Genomic DNA, 17706 nt, shown 5'->3' with positions numbered 1-17706 from the left:
TGTAACGGACTGGGTGACGTGGTGTTAACTGTTATGTTACGTTATGCTGTCACCGTAAGACATGTTATGTTCATCTAGTTAAAAAGGTCTGCGATTGCAGTTACTGAGTTTTCCATGATGTTACTGCACGTGTCATTGCCAGTGAAGTTGTGTGTGTTTAGAGGCTGTGAAGCCTGTCAGTCATGTCAGCTACCTATGACAGTGATTTGTGAGAGATAGCCACTTGTGATTGGCAGAGGCTCTAAGAGGGAGGGTTGTTGTTGTTTCTGCTAGTTGGGAGGGTGTGTGTAGTTTGGTTGGGGACGAGCGGGAGATGTTGAAGTGAGCCGCTAATGTTAAGAGCACACTGCGAGCAGACAGGTTTGTTTTTTTTGGCGTTGGCTACGGCCCACAGTAGCCTGTATTGAGTTTGAGAATAAAGAGCAACGAAACGAGTTCATGCCTCTTAGCTTCACTGTGAAGGGATGCTACAATATGATAGGCCAACAGAAACATTTATGGCCGGAGCCCCAGAAGCTACCCCTCCTACTCTGTCTCTGGTGTGTACCAGATTTCATGGCAGGCCATCCAAGAGTTGTTGAGACATAGCACTCAACAATGCAAATGTCAACCTCATGGTGATGCGAGAGAAAAGGTCAGGGGATCACAAAAATAAGTATGATTCATCCTGTAGGGAACATGAATGTCTGAACAAAATTCACGGTAATCCATGTGGTGGACCGTCCAACCATCAACACTGTCACTGTCATTCACAAACCCATGCTGCCAGCCTGACTTAAAATACAAACATTATAAGAATATATATGACAACATGAGATGTGGTTGAACAACTGAATGTAATGTGTAGAAGAGAGGAGATTAAATCAAGAAGAAAAGGATGATTTTGAGGGAGAATCTATCTTCTGTACTGATGTTCAGCAAAACAGATGGACATAAAATAATGTGTGAAAGCATAAAGGGAAGTGTTTCAGAGGCAGAGATAAGTTCAGTGGATTATAGTGAGGTATAAAAGGAGAATGGGAGCACAGATGAGGTGGATGAGGGGTGGTGCAGGGCATAGGGGGAGTGTGGAGGGCTTTTTTGTGGTTGAGGGTCTAGCAAGTAAATAGATGGGGGCATACTTGTGGTCTAGGCATGCTGGTTCCTGTCAGCCGGAGGATGCAGGTACCAGTAGGAGTGAGAGGAGATCAGAGAGCCTACTGGATGTTATCGCTCAGTCCATACCATACCAGCGGGTCGAATCACCTGAGGCAGCAGCCAATCACGTCCTCTGCCTGTCTACTCATTCCTCCTCTGCTCCCAGTAACTCGAAGGTTCACTTCTCCTACATGGGCGTAACATCACTAATGACACATCTCGTTTTGCTTGCAGCAGGCGTCAGTCCAGGTTCACCAATTGATCTTTTTGTTCCTTTTATGATTCTAAAGTGCACTTCTGTGTTCCTCTGTTAATAATTTAGGTTTAAAAGCATGCAGTATTCCTGCGCACTGTTCCTCTCTCCTCTGTGACTCTGATGTGTGTTCCAGCCTCCAACATGCTCCTACTTCACTTGTAGTGGAGGATGCTCAAATAGGAGTAAAGTAGACCCTGTAAGAGTGAAAAACAGTGACTGTCCAGCTTCCTTAACGTAGAAGTCCATGCTGTTGGTTTACAGTCTGAAATCCATCCCAGTGACTTTGATTGTAGGTAAAACTCCTTTTTTTATGACCAACATGTTTCGACTTAAACAGTATTCATCCTGTTTGTACCCTATATAAGCCTTTTATACCCTCAGGTCGAAGGGCTAAACACTTTTCAACTTAAACAGTCTTTATCATGGTATAAAAGCCTTTTATACTCTTGGGGACAAAAGCCTTAAACACATTTGACTTAAACAGTCCTCGATGGGGAATTAAAGCCTTTTATACCCTACAAAAGACGTTTATACTCTCAAGTATAAACAGCAGCATAGCACCAAATTCTGGGCCTTATGCATAAGCAGTCTCTGTGGGCCCCGTGCCACTCCTCTCTTGATCCACGTCTCTCTCACCCACTTTTTGAATTTTTATTGACAATGTCAGTTTGCTTCTTTCCCTTTCATTTTTCTCTTCCTTTTCTTTTTTGGAACCCAAATTTCCCTCTCTCTGTGAAAGATGTGTATATTGGTGCTCCAACAGCATAAGCGGTCATTCTCTTAGTGAAGGAGCGGACTATGTCATTTGTAAAGTGTGGTTCTTTTGGACAGGTGTGAACACTGCCATCGCATTCAGGTCCGCACCAAAACAACCGGACCAAGACCTTCTTGAAGAGGTAGTCTTGGTCCGGTTACAAACGAACTCTGGTGCGGTTCGTTTGTGATGAGAACATGTTCCGACCTCGATCTGAACCAACTGCAGTCACATGACACATTGTTTGGGTTAAACATGAGCATGTTACAGTCCTGGAGGATTATTAATGTGCACCTCCTCCCGTACTGCCTTAATATGCACATTCAGCACATCCAATGCATCAAAACATTGTTTTCTAGTTGGAGCCGCGCCTCGTTTTCAAACTGTATGGTTTGACTAAAATGAACAATGACAGCAATATAGTCCACGATGAGCAGCGCTAAAATCAACCTGCGTAGTTGTTCCTCCATTTCGACTTAAACAGCTTTCATCAGGGTACACAGTAAAAGCCATTTATACCCTACAAACACTTTCGGGCATAAGAGCCTTAAACATGTTTCGACTTGAACAGTATTCATTGGGGTATAAAAGCCCTTTGTACCATGATGATGTAATAATAAAGGATTTTTACATAAAGTATCTCATTACGTAGGGACATTCCTACGTAGAGGATCCATTACAGCACCCCCTATTTACTTAATTAAAGTAAATCTCAATTGACCAAAATTATGCAATGCATGCTTTTCAGCTTGTTGCAATCAGTAAAGACATTATCAGTTTCATTGGGGAGTAATGCATGCCTTTATTTTTAGATAGTAATAATGCAGTTTATAACTTTCATGTAGCCTTTTATAACTATTTATCTATGTGTTTCTATTTTTTGAGACCCAACCATAATGATGTGGTCATTTTTTATGTGGATACTAAAATAAAGTGTAAATCTGCGTGTGTTACTATGTGAACTAGGTGTATAAATATGCTGAGAACACCTGAAAACCTGAGTCAAATTCTATGCTGAATCATATGTGGCAAATAAAGCTCTGATTCTTCATCATGTGAAAGATATTTCACCCCTACCACCACCACCATCCAAAGCACACTTAACTGGCATGATAACAGCCATCAGGTGGGTTATAACCTGATCTTGAGACCCTGTGTCTAATCATTTCAGTGTATACTGCGCTCACATGAGGTATGTATTATCTTGTTGTAATCAAATCACCACACACCTGAGATTATATAATTTCCCAGCATATGAACCCTCTCTCTAATGTACAAAGAGGAGAATAATGAGGGTTACTAAATGCCTAGCTAATTATTTTATACTGGGAACCCCTCGCAGGTTAATCTGGGGATGGATTCTAGGATTTAGAATAAGATACGTTTGCACTATAAAAAAAAGGCCATCAACACAACTATGCCTTGGCTGTTTTACTTGAAGTGAATTATTTTATTAATCAAAATAAAAGCATTTATTTCATTGGTTTGTTGGTATAGTCACCTGAACTGCTGTGTTCTTTACATCAAGATCCACGATGGAAGAAATTGTGACATTTTGTAGTTGTTTGTTATGTACTGTCCTCCTCATAATGTATACAAATAAATAAATAATGTATAAATATTAGGGTACTGTAGATATAACCACTATAATATAGCCTGCTGTACTGATAAGATATAAACAGGAGGTGTGGCGTCCCCTGGCGGTCACGTGTTGTATCTCCAGGGATTTTCCGCCTCGGTAAAGTAGACGTGGCAGTGACGTCAGTGCCGGAAACGACCCGGATCGGAACTTTAACTCCTGGGTTGATTAGTTTCTGCCAGAAACATCGAGGGCTTTCGAAATATGCTGTAATATCGATTCAAGTAAGTTGGAACCGATCGATTTGTGTCTTTTAAATCAGATTAAAGCTCACATGATTAGTTTAGGTCGAATTATACCGAGGTAACGCAACAGAGACCGTTTAGAAAGCCCGGTTAGCTTTCTGAAGCTAACGTTAGCCTGTGGTTAGCCGGTCAGGCCGTGATCAGCTGTGTGTCGTGATGGGCGGCCTTCAGCTGCACACATAGAGCTGGTCCAGATAACAATTTATTTAGCTCACCCGTGGGTTTATTTGTGAGTTATGGCAGGTGTTTGTTATTTACCATGTGGCTGTTGTCGTTTTTGTCGTGTTGTTAGCGCCAGAGAGCCGGGCTGTTAGCTAACGGTACCGGCTGGCTGCTTACTAACGTTAATGTTACCTAACCACCAGTTGTGTTTGTTAATCAGTTAAATATAAAGCTGTTTTCTGTTGGTTTGTATTGACACGTCTATTTCCCGTTACCGTAGGCATGTGTGTCCATATGTCCACGACGGATACCCCACCTTGGCTGTGAGTTTGTCCGCGCACCGGGAGGTCTCTCTATTTACCGATCACACAGACCTGAGGATCAGGACCCGATAGTCCCAGGTGGTTTGTGGTCTACAGCGGGCTTGCGACCCTTTACCGGCGGCAGGATGACGTGCCGTGACCGGACACTCGAGTTCCAGTCAGCCTGTAAATCTCTCCAGGGCAGACAGGTATGTTGACACATCACAGTACAATCATAACGGAATCACTGTATTTAAAATTATTCATTTGCCAAAAGTGCATGACGTGTTCAGTAAAAATACACTGCTGTGTTTTCACTTCATTTTATTCTGTTACGCAGATGAATTTTGTTTTATACTTTTGGTTTTGGTTCCTTGTTTGCTTCTTTCTGCGTCTAGTTTTGGTTCCACAGAGGAATGAAGTTGTCTGGTTGGATTAAGTTGTCTTATTTGTACAGTTTGGGTCAAGGTTAGCACAAATTAGTGTCCTTGTTGTCTTCACTCAGCAACAAAAATGGTAATCAGCAATCATGGTGTCAGCAGGTCCTTAAAACGTCTGGAAATGCCTTAATTCAGTTTAATAAGTATTGCTCTTAAAAGTCATTACATAGTCTTAAATTTGAATTTATGAGGTCTTACTTACCACAAACATTTTTATCTAATTTCATATCCCATCTTTAAATTTCTTAGTGTCAAAGTGAGTTAAGCTGTTCTGCGGCAAAGTCCACATTTCTGATGTTATAGCTCTTCAAACATACCTCTAAACCTGATATTTTACTTCATATTTGCACTTACCTGTTGGCAAAATGTAGATTAACCTAGCTCACTCTATTCTCACAAGCTAAACATATTCCTATATAACACCTAACTCTGTGCAGAATCACATATATTTGAATAAAAATATCATAATTTAAGTATCTGATAGCTGTAGATACCTCGGCACTATGGCTGACATTAGTTCTCACTGAGATATTGATATCAGTGTATATGTTGGCTGATATAAAACCAAGTGCCCGGCAGAAATGCGATATGTTGAAGGTAATTTAGATTAAGTTTAATATACCAGAGAACACCGACAACCTTGTTTTCAACTGTAAAATGTCCTGATCAGTACATGTTGTGGTCATAGTTCTTTAAAAGACTATTTTAAGGGATTTATATCAAAAATGCTTGTTTATTTTATGTTTTAAAATGGCAAAATTGGTCAGTTTGTTGTTTTTTTTTAAACCCTCAGACATCACTATTGGTGTCAGCATCAATAAAGGTGTATCAGATGGACTATGATCAGAAGTTACCAGTGCTCGTAGTGTTGCTATAAAAATGTTAACTTAGTTTGACTCAGAGCCTGTGGTAATAATTTTTGAACCAATAATAAAATAATGAAAGGAAGCATGTAACCAGTAACTGATATTTGGTTTATTTACTTAATAATTAACTGCAATTATAGTGGGTAAACAAAAGCCTAATAAATCATTATTATTATTATTATTATTATTATTAGTCTTTATTAAACCAGGACCATACACAACAAACATTCATCTCAAATGAGAAGCAATGATTTGTGCAAGCATGCTAATTTCCATTTGCAGTCCCTGAGCAGATACACAGAGAACAGTCACTAAAACTATTCATTGACATGCACCACCATTTCATGCTCTTGACCAACTGATTACTTCTAAATCAATTTTAAGGAGTTTTGTAGTCACATTTTCACAGTTTCACCCCTCTGTCTCTTATTTTTATGTATCTGTCCATCTCATACCTTTCACTTTCTTCCTCTCGTGGCAGAATGGGGTCCAACCCAGTAAACCAACGCTCAACGCCCTCAGGCAGCGCAGCGACTTTACAGTTATGGCCAAGTAAGTTCCTCATAGTCTGCTTTCTTATGTGTTTAAAGAGATCTTAAATATTTGCTGACTGTACTTGATCTTTTATATTGATTTTAGGTGTTGCATTATTTGTTTTCACATTATTATCCTCCTCATCCTTACTGCATGTAAAACACTCCTCTGTAGCATACTTATAAATAGGAGTCCTGTTTATTCTTTTAACTTAAGTTAACTGAAAATATTGGTGTGATTTTTTTAGTGGAGACATTAGTCCAGGGCATGATTAGCTTAGCACAGTGCAAAGACTGTAAGCAGGGAGACACAGAGCACAGAGATAAATAGATGTAATCTTAACTCCTGGTAACAATTGAAACAACTGTATTTTGAAATATATTGGGGTACATATTGTTCATGACAAAGAAAGATACATTTTTGTTTGTTTGCTTTCTTGCAGGAGAATTGGAAAAGACTTGAGCAATACATTCGCTAAACTGGAAAAGCTCACTATTTGTAAGTGGCCCTTTTAATGTTATTTTAGCATAATTAAAAATCTTGTGCTTATATGTCATATCATTGAAAGTGCTGATTTTGCACACTGGTTTTTATATTATAGTGGCAAAAAGAAAATCTTTATTTGACGACAAGGCGGTGGAGATTGAAGAGCTAACATACATCATTAAACAAGTGAGTTGAATTGTTAACATCCCACAAAATGTTGTTTTGCAAACATACTGTACATTATTTATGAAAAGAGCAGCTATCTATGATTCTGTACTATCTTGTAAAATGATAACCCTGTTTTCTACCCCTGCTGTGTTTATATTTTCAGGACATCAACAGTCTAAACAAACAGATAGCACAGCTGCAGGACTTGGTGAGGTCCCGTGGAGCTCCGGGTGGCCGACACATCCAAACCCACTCAAACACTATAGTGGTGTCACTACAGGTATATTCCACAATGTCTAATTCATACTGTATCATATATGTGCATTACGTCCAAGTGCATGGGACCATTTATATCCTGGTAAATTTAAATTGTTCCAGGCAATCATAAAGTTTAAATTTCTAATTATCGAAATTTCTGCATCAAGAATTTTTCAAGAGAGAATCCAAGTGCATCAAAGAATAATTTTTCCCCTACCCCTATGAAATAGATTTGTATCTCATACATAAGGGCATCAGAAAATGTTTGCAGAATTTTTGTTCACACATTAGAGTGCTGTGAGAAATGTGTGCAGCTGAATTAATTTTGTTTAACTCTGCTGTATCTTTTGTCGTCCACAGTCCAAACTGGCTTCAATGTCCAATGACTTCAAATCAGTCCTAGAAGTTAGAACAGAGGTGAGAGGTGTTTAATTTTACCGTTCAAATGCAGGAAATACTAAATTGTTTTGAAGGGGGTTGCTTCTCAGTCATGTTCATCACTGTCCTTGATTTGTCCCTTTCCCCACAGAACCTGAAGCAGCAGCGCAGCAGGAGAGAGCAGTTCTCCCAGCCCCCTGTCTCATCTTCTCCTTTGATGGCCAACAACTTCAGTAAGTTTATCCTCATCTTGGCTTCACTCTCACTGTGATTTTTTTACAAGGGTCTCGCATTAAAGTAATGGCACCAACAGGTAAACACAGCATGCTGTTGTAGCTTCATGAGGGCGTGTTCACTCTATACTGGTTATTGTTTGTGGGAAAAGTTTTGCCTCAGCTACATTTTGTGCTGATTAAACATTTCACGCAGTTTGGACTTTGTCAGTACTGACAAGCAGCAGTATTTAAATTCAAATCACAACCTAAAAAGAATCTGTTGTCAAAGCAAAGACATGGGTTAAAGGTTGACTGTAAATTTCCTAATGCAACATTTTGGTTTCATACTAACTGGTGTAACCTTATCACGTGGCACAGATTGTATCCTGGTCTTTTGCGTTCCTCTAAAAATTCCAACGTTTCAGTTGTCACCTAAAACATTTCCTGCTCTTCATTTTTTCATCCAACATAAAATTGTGCGGGCAGTTTCACAAAGTGTATTAGAGTGAACACACCTTTTATTGTGTAATTGTTTTGGCTTTGAGTCAATAATTGACATGTGTGGCTCCTGCTCAGTTTATCATATTGCTAAACAAATGGCTGAAAGTTTTCCTCTAATTGATACAGAGCTCAGATGCTTCCTATGGGAGCATTTACACTGCCAGTAAAATGTTTATGAACAACATTATTTCAGCCTGTTTGGTAAAACCTCAAACATTGTGCTCACTGTTGATATCCTACAATAAAATATAGGTAACAAATTGATGTGTGAATGAAAATGTAATTGGAAACAACCTATATCTAATTGAAAATCAGTTATTATCACTATAATTTGGCCCCTGTAAACAACAACGTAGAGTATGACTATCAAGTGGTTGACCTGTCGATTGCATCTGCCTTTAAGAATGTATTACTCGCTTGCCAGAAACAGGTAATTACATATAAAGTTTTACATCTTTGGAACACTCCTGGAGCTAAATTTGCTCATGACAAAATAAAAGCTGAGATCATATGGTCCATTTTGTTTTACAATGATAACAGAAACAGTTCTGTTGTTTTAAAAGTTGTTACACCTGTTTAAAATTCCTGATTTTTAGGTTATTTACAATGAGCAAATTGGTTGAAATTTAGCCACTGATGTCGCAGATGTACAGAAACATTTTGACTGGCAGTGTACTTCTCGAACAGCTGTTGTGATAGCGAACTGCTCGAAGTCCTTGTGAATGATTATTACTGTATTTGGTCATCTATAATGCAAAAATTAAAAAATATTTTAGGGAGCCGAAAAAAAGGGGCCCAGGAGCCGCATGCAGCTCGCGAGCCGCGCAATGGTTACCAGGGCAATACAACCTCAAATTTAAAAGGTATTTCCCTGGAACGTTTGACTCTCCCAGCGGGTATAACTAGCTACTGTATGTGCCCGCTGTTCTTTCTGTTCTCTACCATTGAGCATCTCTGTGTGAGTTCGCTGAACATGTGTGTTTGTTTTGCTTGTTGTGTCCCCTCAGAGAGCTCGGTCCTGATGCAGGATGAGTCCAGGAGTATGGGGGATGTAGCCATTGATATGGACTCTCAGACCAATCCTTTGCAACTCCAGCTTATTGATGAGCAGGTAGACTGCTGGTGTATATTTTTTAAAGTCAGGCAGGTGGAGAGGAATTTGGGTGTCCTATTTGTTAGATCAAAAATTGTGGATAAAATCAGTTATTGCTCATTTTTAAATTAGTTGATGCACAGTGTTGTTAGTTCTTTGCTACTATAAGTAAGAAACGTGTCCTCCGTAAACGTCGTAAAAATATTGGATTGAAATCTCCAGTGAAAAATCTATCTATTTATGTGCTCTAACATTTTGAAATCTTGCTATCTGTGTCGTTACAGGACTCATACATCCAGAGCCGTGCAGACACCATGCAGAACATTGAGAGCACCATCGTGGAACTGGGCTCTATATTCCAGCAGCTGGCGCACATGGTCAAGGAGCAAGAGGAGACCATCCAGAGGTAAGATGGAGCAGGAAATTAAGGGAGTGCAGAGGAAAAGATGAGATGTTAATTAGGAACATTTAGGGGGAATATGCTAGTTTGCTGAGAGTTGGATGTGAATACAAATACCACCCTTTAAAGTCTGTATGGTAAAAATGAAGCTGCAGCCAGGGTAGTTTCGAGGCTAAAAGAAATATGCTTCTCAACATTTTTAAAGCTCATTAATTGACATACTGCATATTGTTTAGTATGATAAATACATCAGCTGTACCGTCATATCTACCATACAAACATGACAGTGGCATTGACCTGGCAAGCAAGCAAACTAGCATATTTCCCAAAATGTCAAACTATTCTTAATAAACAAGCAACAAGAAATAAGTGAGGAAGAGAGATGCAGAGCAAAAAAACTGCTGCTAGGATCTGAGTCATGACTATCTTGTATGGAAACACTAGCCCTTTTACAGAGTTGCTACCAAGTCCCTTCTTTGCATTCCTGTTTCATGTTTTCACAGAACCATCATGGCATCATGCTGCTCCAGTGTGTGATTTTTAGATAGTATGCTGGCATCGCGGAAGCAAAAGAGGCATAGCATGTAAAACAGTGTCAACCTGTAGCATGACATAAAACATATGCGTCGGCAGCGCTTTCTAAACAATCACAATGACATAACATGGCAATAACCAATCATTTACCGTCCCTGTTACATGGTGGCTGATCTCGTCCTCTGCTTGGAGGGTAAGGAGATCCCAATCCTCATTGTTTTACCAATATGTAGACATTTACGGCTCTATTCTTTGTGTTAGCTGCTAACTGCTAACAGCTACTTTATAAATCTCCCATGGTCTGTAGCACACATAACACATTGTCAAAACGTTGCACCTGTGCTGTCCGTGGTCCCGTCCTGCCAGCTGTCCCTTTTACACAGACGCCATTTTGGTGCTATTACCATCTCCACTGCCGGCTTAAAGGCAAGACAACTCTGCCCCCCCACCCCTTTCTGTTATTGTACCTTTATATATAGAACAGTGAGGTGGCATAACGGCGTGGAATTCCTGTGTTGACGAGGCAGTGTACAGAGGCTACAAAATCACATGTAAATCTTTTGAACTGACTGTTTTGTAAGAAGATTGATTATAGGCAACATAGCATCAGTCTTGTATTACTGAGCTTGTGCTTCTCTCACAGGATCGATGCTAACGTGGAGGACACTCAGCTCAACGTGGAGGCCGCCCACACAGAGATCCTCAAATACTTCCAGTCGGTCTCCTCCAACCGCTGGCTGATGATCAAGATCTTTCTCGTCCTCATCGTCTTCTTCATCATCTTCGTAGTCTTCTTCGCTTAAAGAGACGAGGAGGGCAGAAGCACATGGAATGAGGGGGAGTAAAGTAAGCTTGAGCTGGACTGAGACGACATGTCCAGACGACGTATTTGAAGGACGGATTTCTCTGTCAAAGGGACACTTTGATGGAGGCTTGGGAGCCGCTCAGATTAATAAAGACTTTACCATTAATACAGACTTTCCGGTTTTTCCCAAGCCACAGACTCTTGATCTTAATTCTACGATCCAGTGAAGAATGAAGACGTCAAACTCTGTCCAAATGAAAGAATAAATTATCTAAAATCCCGACTTTGTATAGAGAGCGAGCAAAAAACTGCTCAGTATTGTTCTTTGACCAATTATACATAAACATTTAATCAAAATGGCTATAATTTAATGGTTTGATTCTGCAAACTGTTTTTTTTTTTTTTTTTAATTTTCTTGTTTACCCCACGTCATACATTATTATTATTATCGTTATTTCAAAGCCAAACTGCAGAACTAGAGTTTATCCTCGGATAATTTTGCTTCTTAGTTTACTTTTCATTGAAGAGCATGACTGTGTCCCCTGTTTATCAACAATTCTTCACTCGATATATTTTTTTATTCTGCTATATTCTGTTATGCTTTCAAAGTTTATTTGCCAAATGGGTACTCATACAGAACTGTGACACTATAAGAAGACACTCGCTGCGGTCCAGCATTTCGTGTCCTGCGAGAATAAGGAGTTACAGTTACAGACAGTTGAAGAGACTTTTGCTGGTGGAATTCAGACTCGAGCTGTGACGAAATGTTGAGAAGTGATGCAACAACTCTGTTTAAAATGAAACTGTTTGGTTGCCAGCCGTTAGGCAGGTTGAATGGTTGAAAAAGTGTATACTCGCACATTCAGTGGTGCAGAGAGACTTCAGTATGTGAATCGAGAATCTGAACAGGATCCAGGTGTGATATCAGTGCTGATGAAGGGGTCAGACTGGCTGTGAAGGCTCCACTGATGCAGTGACTCAATCAGCCAGATTCCCCGGAAGTGTCTGGTTACATGTCACTATTGTAGTTTCTTCCCCTCTTAACCTATCTAACCTATTGGACGCTTTTTAAGAAGAAAGGAAACAGTCATTCTTATATTTTTTTCCCTGTCTGTTCTTTTTTAGCCAAATGCCTTGACTTCAGTGTAAAAAGTGCAAATAGTGATAATGATATAAGAAAGTGCATATTAATAAAATGATAATGGGGTGCTGGCATTCGTGGCTGAGAATTTATTGGCATAAGAGGATTAGTCAGCAGTGATATAATTAGCCACGCTGTGAGGCTAAGACTAGCTAACAGAAGTGCTGAGCACATGCAGCTTTGTGTGACATATTCAACATATTTACATCACACTGACATTGTGAATGTGTATTTACAGGTCCCAGACATATTTACATACAAATATTTAGCCTTTTCAGCCTCAAGTGATAAAGGTCCATGCATCTTTCATTTGTAGAGAGGCATCAAGGCTACTAGACTTAAAAAATATACAGTTTACAGATATAAACGGGCAAAAATCCACATGTAGTCACATTTTGTCTTAAATGTTACACAGCTGTTTCTATATTTAAACCAAACACAAACATCTTTATGAAAAAAACTATTTTAGCAGCATAGAAGTAATGACAACATTGCATATTTATTTCTCCAAATACATATATTTACAATAAAAAAGATTACAGATGATACTAGTTATTTCTGGTTACAAGAAATTGCTTGATGACACACTGTGAGAGCACCCGCTAACCAATCTGGAGCCAAACTGTGACTGCTGTGACTGCTGAATATACAGATGAGTGACCTCTGCTGAACCTCCCTGCAATCTACTGCAGAAAACAGCTGTACTGTCTATTGCGTAACATGTTTTTAAAGGGAGAGTTCACGACACGTGTATGATTCATCAGGAGGTGTTGCTCAGAGAGCACTTGCAGCAACTGATTGTTTTTAAGATACCCCGAAGCATGTGAAGGTTAGCAGCATAAAAAGTTTTACTCAGATGAAACCCCATGACACACATTTTAGTTTTTAGTCATGCTAGTGACGTGGCTTTATGTCAATCTATATCTCAACACCTACTGAATGGATTTCCAGGACATTTTGTACAGACATTTCTGATCCCCAGACACTGTATCCTTTTGAGGTTAGTGATCCGTGAAGTTGACGTCACGCTGTGTTGAATTTTTTGGACTGGAATGCCATCTTGTGAGGATCGCGCTGTTACTTGTGTGGGCAAGCAACAGAACAGAATAAAAAAACATAGATCCATATGACATGGCTGGATTACAGACCTCAATGCACTTCCTCCGCTCACATACCCAGACATTGTAAACTCACTTTTGGTGCATACACTTCGGTAACAAAGCACGTACCTCACAAGATGGCACCCCAATCCCACATGACATTACATACCTTCACATGCTCTACAGTGCCGCCAGTTGACTTGATAAATATCGTATCGCTTTTCATAAAATTTAATGTTCCCCTCAGGATTAATTGCTATCCCTTCCATTTTTCTTTTCATCTTGTGCCTTCATCAGGTAAAACATTTAATTTGTCCTATACCTTGGTTTATGATCAAATACCTGGGGCCATATTAACAAAGCTTCCGAGCACTAAGAGTTGCTCCTGGTGACGAAATTGTAAGAAAGAGAGAACTGTGACATTTTCTCAGAATTTCTCCTCAAGTTAAGAGTAGGTCCTGGTAAAGATAAGAGTTATTCACAGAGCATCTTAGACCTTAAAGAGCTCCTAAGGTGAAAACTGTTAGGAGCAGGGAGGAGGACTTGTAAGAGGCTTTAGAGTTTCTTAATCAGAGGAGAAAATGGCGGAAACAGAAGGAGGTCGGAGAAATATTCTCCAAACACTGGATGACAATGAGTTAATGAACTGCTACAGATAAATTCGTGCAGGGATCTCATTAGGGATAGGTACACACTTCCCACCTAACGCTATTAACACCAGAAATAAAATGATCACAACACTAAGATATCTGAAAAACTGGAAAAATGCAACAGTGCAGCAGTGATGACTTTGGTCCGTCTCAACCTTCCATCAGCAGAGTGATCACACTAACAGTGAAAACACTTTCACAGACAGCAGTTCATTTCATTTCCACTGGGTGCCCACACCTTGCAGACTCATAAAAGGGTGTGTCTCTGACAACCAATCACATCTGTTAGTAGAATTCATCACACCTAGCAACAGGGTCGCCCACACCTCCTCACTAAGGTAAACATTTCTATCCCTTCCTTGCTCAGAGTTGACCTGAGAACTTTCCTTAATCCCTCCTAAGCTATGACTCCTTACTAAAAGTTTGCAGGCTATGCTAGGAGTTCTCTGAGAGTGTTCTCAGAATGTTTGTGAATATGGCCCCTGCAAAACTAATGACATTACCATCAGCCTTAGCTAATCAGCTAGCTAATCCGCAAATGTTGGCATGTGCAAAACTTAAGATGGTGAACATGATACCATTATTATTATACCAGCTAAACATCAGCATGTTAGCATTTGTCTCAAATCACCACTGTCTTTAAGTACAGTCTCACAGAGCTGCTACTTACTCTTGTTTTGACAAGTTTGTAACTCACAGCATGACTAAATGCTAATCACACATTTCAGAATCGTAAAACCAAAACAACAAAAGATGATGAACCAAAGACTTAAAGTTAATTAACAATTAGACTTTTTACCTCCCCCCTAGGAACAAGAAAACTTGTGGGCTTTTTTCCCCAAATCCACTCTGTTCCACTGAATGCACCCTCCTCCCTCAATATTCCCCATTTTTCCTCTCCTCCCCATATTTACAGTATGCTGATCCATCTCTTTACTTTCCCTCCTCTTACTCCTCAATTTTCTCCCCTACAGGTGCTCATCTTCTCCCCTCCACCATACTCTCCCTCCCTCCGCTCACCCATGAGCGCTCTGCTCCATAGGGCCGATCTCCGGCATGCTCCTGCTCCTTCCCTTCCTCGCCCTGGCCTTGATGGCCTCCTCCTCCCCTTCTATATCCTCCTCGTCCGACCAATCCACCTGCTGCTGCAGATTCCCCCTCGAGCCTTTCATGCCGCTGCCCTTGAAGAGGTGACCCGTGCAGAACTTGGTGCGGAAAGTAACAAAAGAGAGACTCTTGCTGCGCTGCTGCTTCTCAAAGACGGGGTCGTGCGTATGCAGGTCTTCGTGTCCGTTCATCTCGTCCATGCAGTCGCGCAGCACTGAGCGAAACAGCCGGGGAACCTCATGAACCTCAGGCTCCATCTGCGACACCAGCTTCCTGAACCTGCAGGGGGAGCATATTATCAGGAACAGAATGTACAAAATACATGCAGAATACTTTACAATCAAGACAAAACAGAAGAAAGGTCCGACATACAAAATGGAGGCAGATGTAGCCATAAGGGGGGAGGTGCCTCTGCCACCACAGTGCAGAATACCTGGCTACACCCCTGGTAGGATATGAACCCTGATTACACTGGTGCTGGAAGGTGAAACAGTGAACTGATTGATTCACCAACCAATTCTTTCAGCTGCAGGTCTTTGTCATTCAAAAATGGTGAAACAAGTTGCAAGAAGGAGAGAACAGGTGTTGGAGCACAGTTTCAGATTTCTAGCTAGGCTATCATGGACGTGGATTTTTAAGATGTCCTGTATGTTGTCTCTTAGAACAGGAATAGGAATCTGAGATTAGCAGCTTATGTACTAAGCTATAGTTAGGGGTCAGTGATGGGGAGTAAACAAATAGATTTAACAACATTCTGCAGTACCTTGGTGGTGGTGTACTACATTCATATTTGCTGATGGACAATGTATATAAAACCAAAACTAACATTCCTGCACATCCCCATGAATAGTAAGATATTTTATGTGTTGTATGTATGTATGACCAGTGAATGAGTGGACATGTTTTTGGCAATAAACTCAATTGTGTGCCATTTTATTAAGTTTTGTTATAATTCTGTGTCACATTTACATGGTTATTTTTATATTTTCTTTGAGAAAAGTAGTTTGAACTACTTTTTCTTAGTAGCTTTAGTTAACAAAGCTTTCTCTCTAGGGTAGCTTTGTTGAACTTCTTTCAGTGTGAATTCATTGGCAATTTGCAAAGCTATGCCTTTAAAGTAGCTTCCCCAGCACTGATAAGGGTGTTAGGGGAATTTGATTGAAGCCCTGCAGCTCTCTCTTCTTCTGTTTCTTCTTTATGTATTATCTCCCAGCATGTATTTCAAGCTCTTTATCCCTTACTGCCTTCATCTATATCACCCTGCCTGTCACTCTTTTAGTCTCTTATAATGTATGAGTGCCTCTTCTTCTCTCTTTTCCCTGTGTCTTTCTGCTTGTCTCTACATCTCACCCTCAGTTTCAATCTGGCTCTTAATTTCACAGTCTCTGTCTCAGTAACAGTTATAGCCCTCTCTTCCCGCCAGTGTGTACCTACAGTATGTCTGTCTCCCTGTCTGTCTCACCTGACGATCAAAGGGCCACACTGTGCAGGAGGGATCTTGGCACAGAGGTCCTGCAGCTCCAGCAGATCACTGGGTGTCAGCTCATAGTGGTGTGGGTGCGGGGTGTTGGCCAGCCAGCTGTAGTCAACTGTGGAAGAGGAGCTGCGACGGCGGCGTTGCCCCTCTGTCGCCCGCTCCAGATGGATGCGCTCAGTGCGTTTCACCATGGCCCCCAACTCCAACATCAGAGTATTGGTCACCAACTCCTCAGTGGAGCGTTGGCCGGGCACTTTGGGCTCAAGGGATAAAACAGCAGACCAAGGAAACATCTGGGAAAGGACAGAGTTGGTGGAGTCATGTCACATAAATTCCTTATACATGGATTTTGTATTCACTGTACCTAACTTTAAGCACTTTGATATTCGGGGTTTTAGTATTTTAGAAATATATTGGAGAATAAAGACAAAGCAAAGGGTCACAGAAACATTTGGACACCATTTAATGTCTCCACAGCAATCAGTCTATAGAGGAACTCTTTACATTTTGGATGCAAATGGTATGACATGTAGGAATTTAATCATAATACTGTAAATATTTAGATAATTTCAGCCTCCATACTCTGACACAAACCTCAAATATACTGTATAACCTTCATGCCAGATACAGCTTATCAGTATAGCCTGTTCAAGTAAAACATGACTCATCATAATATGATACAAACCAGGTTTTCTTAAGAACAAAATCATCACTTTTTAATCTCTTGCTCTAAATGCTACTAGAAGTTTAGTTATTGTCTTACCACCAGGGAACTGGGGTTACAAAGCAGTAGTGTATTGTTGTCAGAAAGAAATCCACCTGTTGTCTGGTGAAGCCTCTGTTAGCAGCCAGATGAGCAGCAGGCCTCCCTGGGCTTGTGACATTCAAAAAGGACGAAACTCCTGGGACTCCAGCTGGTAGCACACACCTACCTGACTGCCTTGCTACCTCTGACGTTCCTCGGCAGACAGGGATGTAGACCTTTCTAAGGAGCCCGTGGACCGTGTGTGTGAGTTTGGGATTGAGAATAAATGTAATCCTGTATTAATAAAGAGTGG

General features: G+C 40.5%; 2 protein-coding genes across 3 annotated transcripts; one reads left to right on the top strand and one right to left on the bottom strand.

Annotated features, from left to right (window-relative positions):
- The first annotated feature begins 3881 nt into the window (after window positions 1–3881).
- Window positions 3882–12388, top strand: stx5a (syntaxin 5A). 2 transcript variants are annotated; one of them, XM_033631614.1, is made up of 12 exons: window positions 3882–4010; window positions 4474–4704; window positions 6283–6353; window positions 6778–6833; window positions 6937–7007; window positions 7153–7269; window positions 7608–7664; window positions 7777–7858; window positions 9118–9204; window positions 9349–9452; window positions 9719–9840; window positions 11012–12388. In XM_033631614.1, the coding sequence occupies exons 2-12, from the start codon at window positions 4642–4644 to the stop codon at window positions 11169–11171; spliced, it is 990 nt and encodes a 329-aa protein (XP_033487505.1). In that variant the 5' UTR covers window positions 3882–4010; window positions 4474–4641; the 3' UTR covers window positions 11172–12388. The 2 variants fall into 2 exon arrangements, with proteins under 2 accessions (XP_033487505.1, XP_033487513.1); XM_033631622.1 differs by lacking the exon at window positions 9118–9204.
- Window positions 12389–15046: 2658 nt separating this feature from the next.
- On the bottom strand, window positions 15047–16941 carry LOC117251949 (protein RD3). Its single transcript, XM_033618575.2, has 2 exons — window positions 16634–16941; window positions 15047–15450 (listed from the first exon to the last, which is right to left on the bottom strand). The coding sequence occupies exons 1-2, from the start codon at window positions 16939–16941 to the stop codon at window positions 15081–15083; spliced, it is 678 nt and encodes a 225-aa protein (XP_033474466.1). The 3' UTR covers window positions 15047–15080.
- Between the last annotated feature and the right edge of the window lie 765 nt (window positions 16942–17706).

The sequence above is a fragment of the Epinephelus lanceolatus genome, chromosome 7 (genome assembly GCF_041903045.1).
Source record: "Epinephelus lanceolatus isolate andai-2023 chromosome 7, ASM4190304v1, whole genome shotgun sequence".
Classification (NCBI taxonomy): Eukaryota; Metazoa; Chordata; class Actinopteri; order Perciformes; family Serranidae; genus Epinephelus; species Epinephelus lanceolatus.
This window is presented reverse-complemented; position numbering and strand designations above follow the sequence as displayed.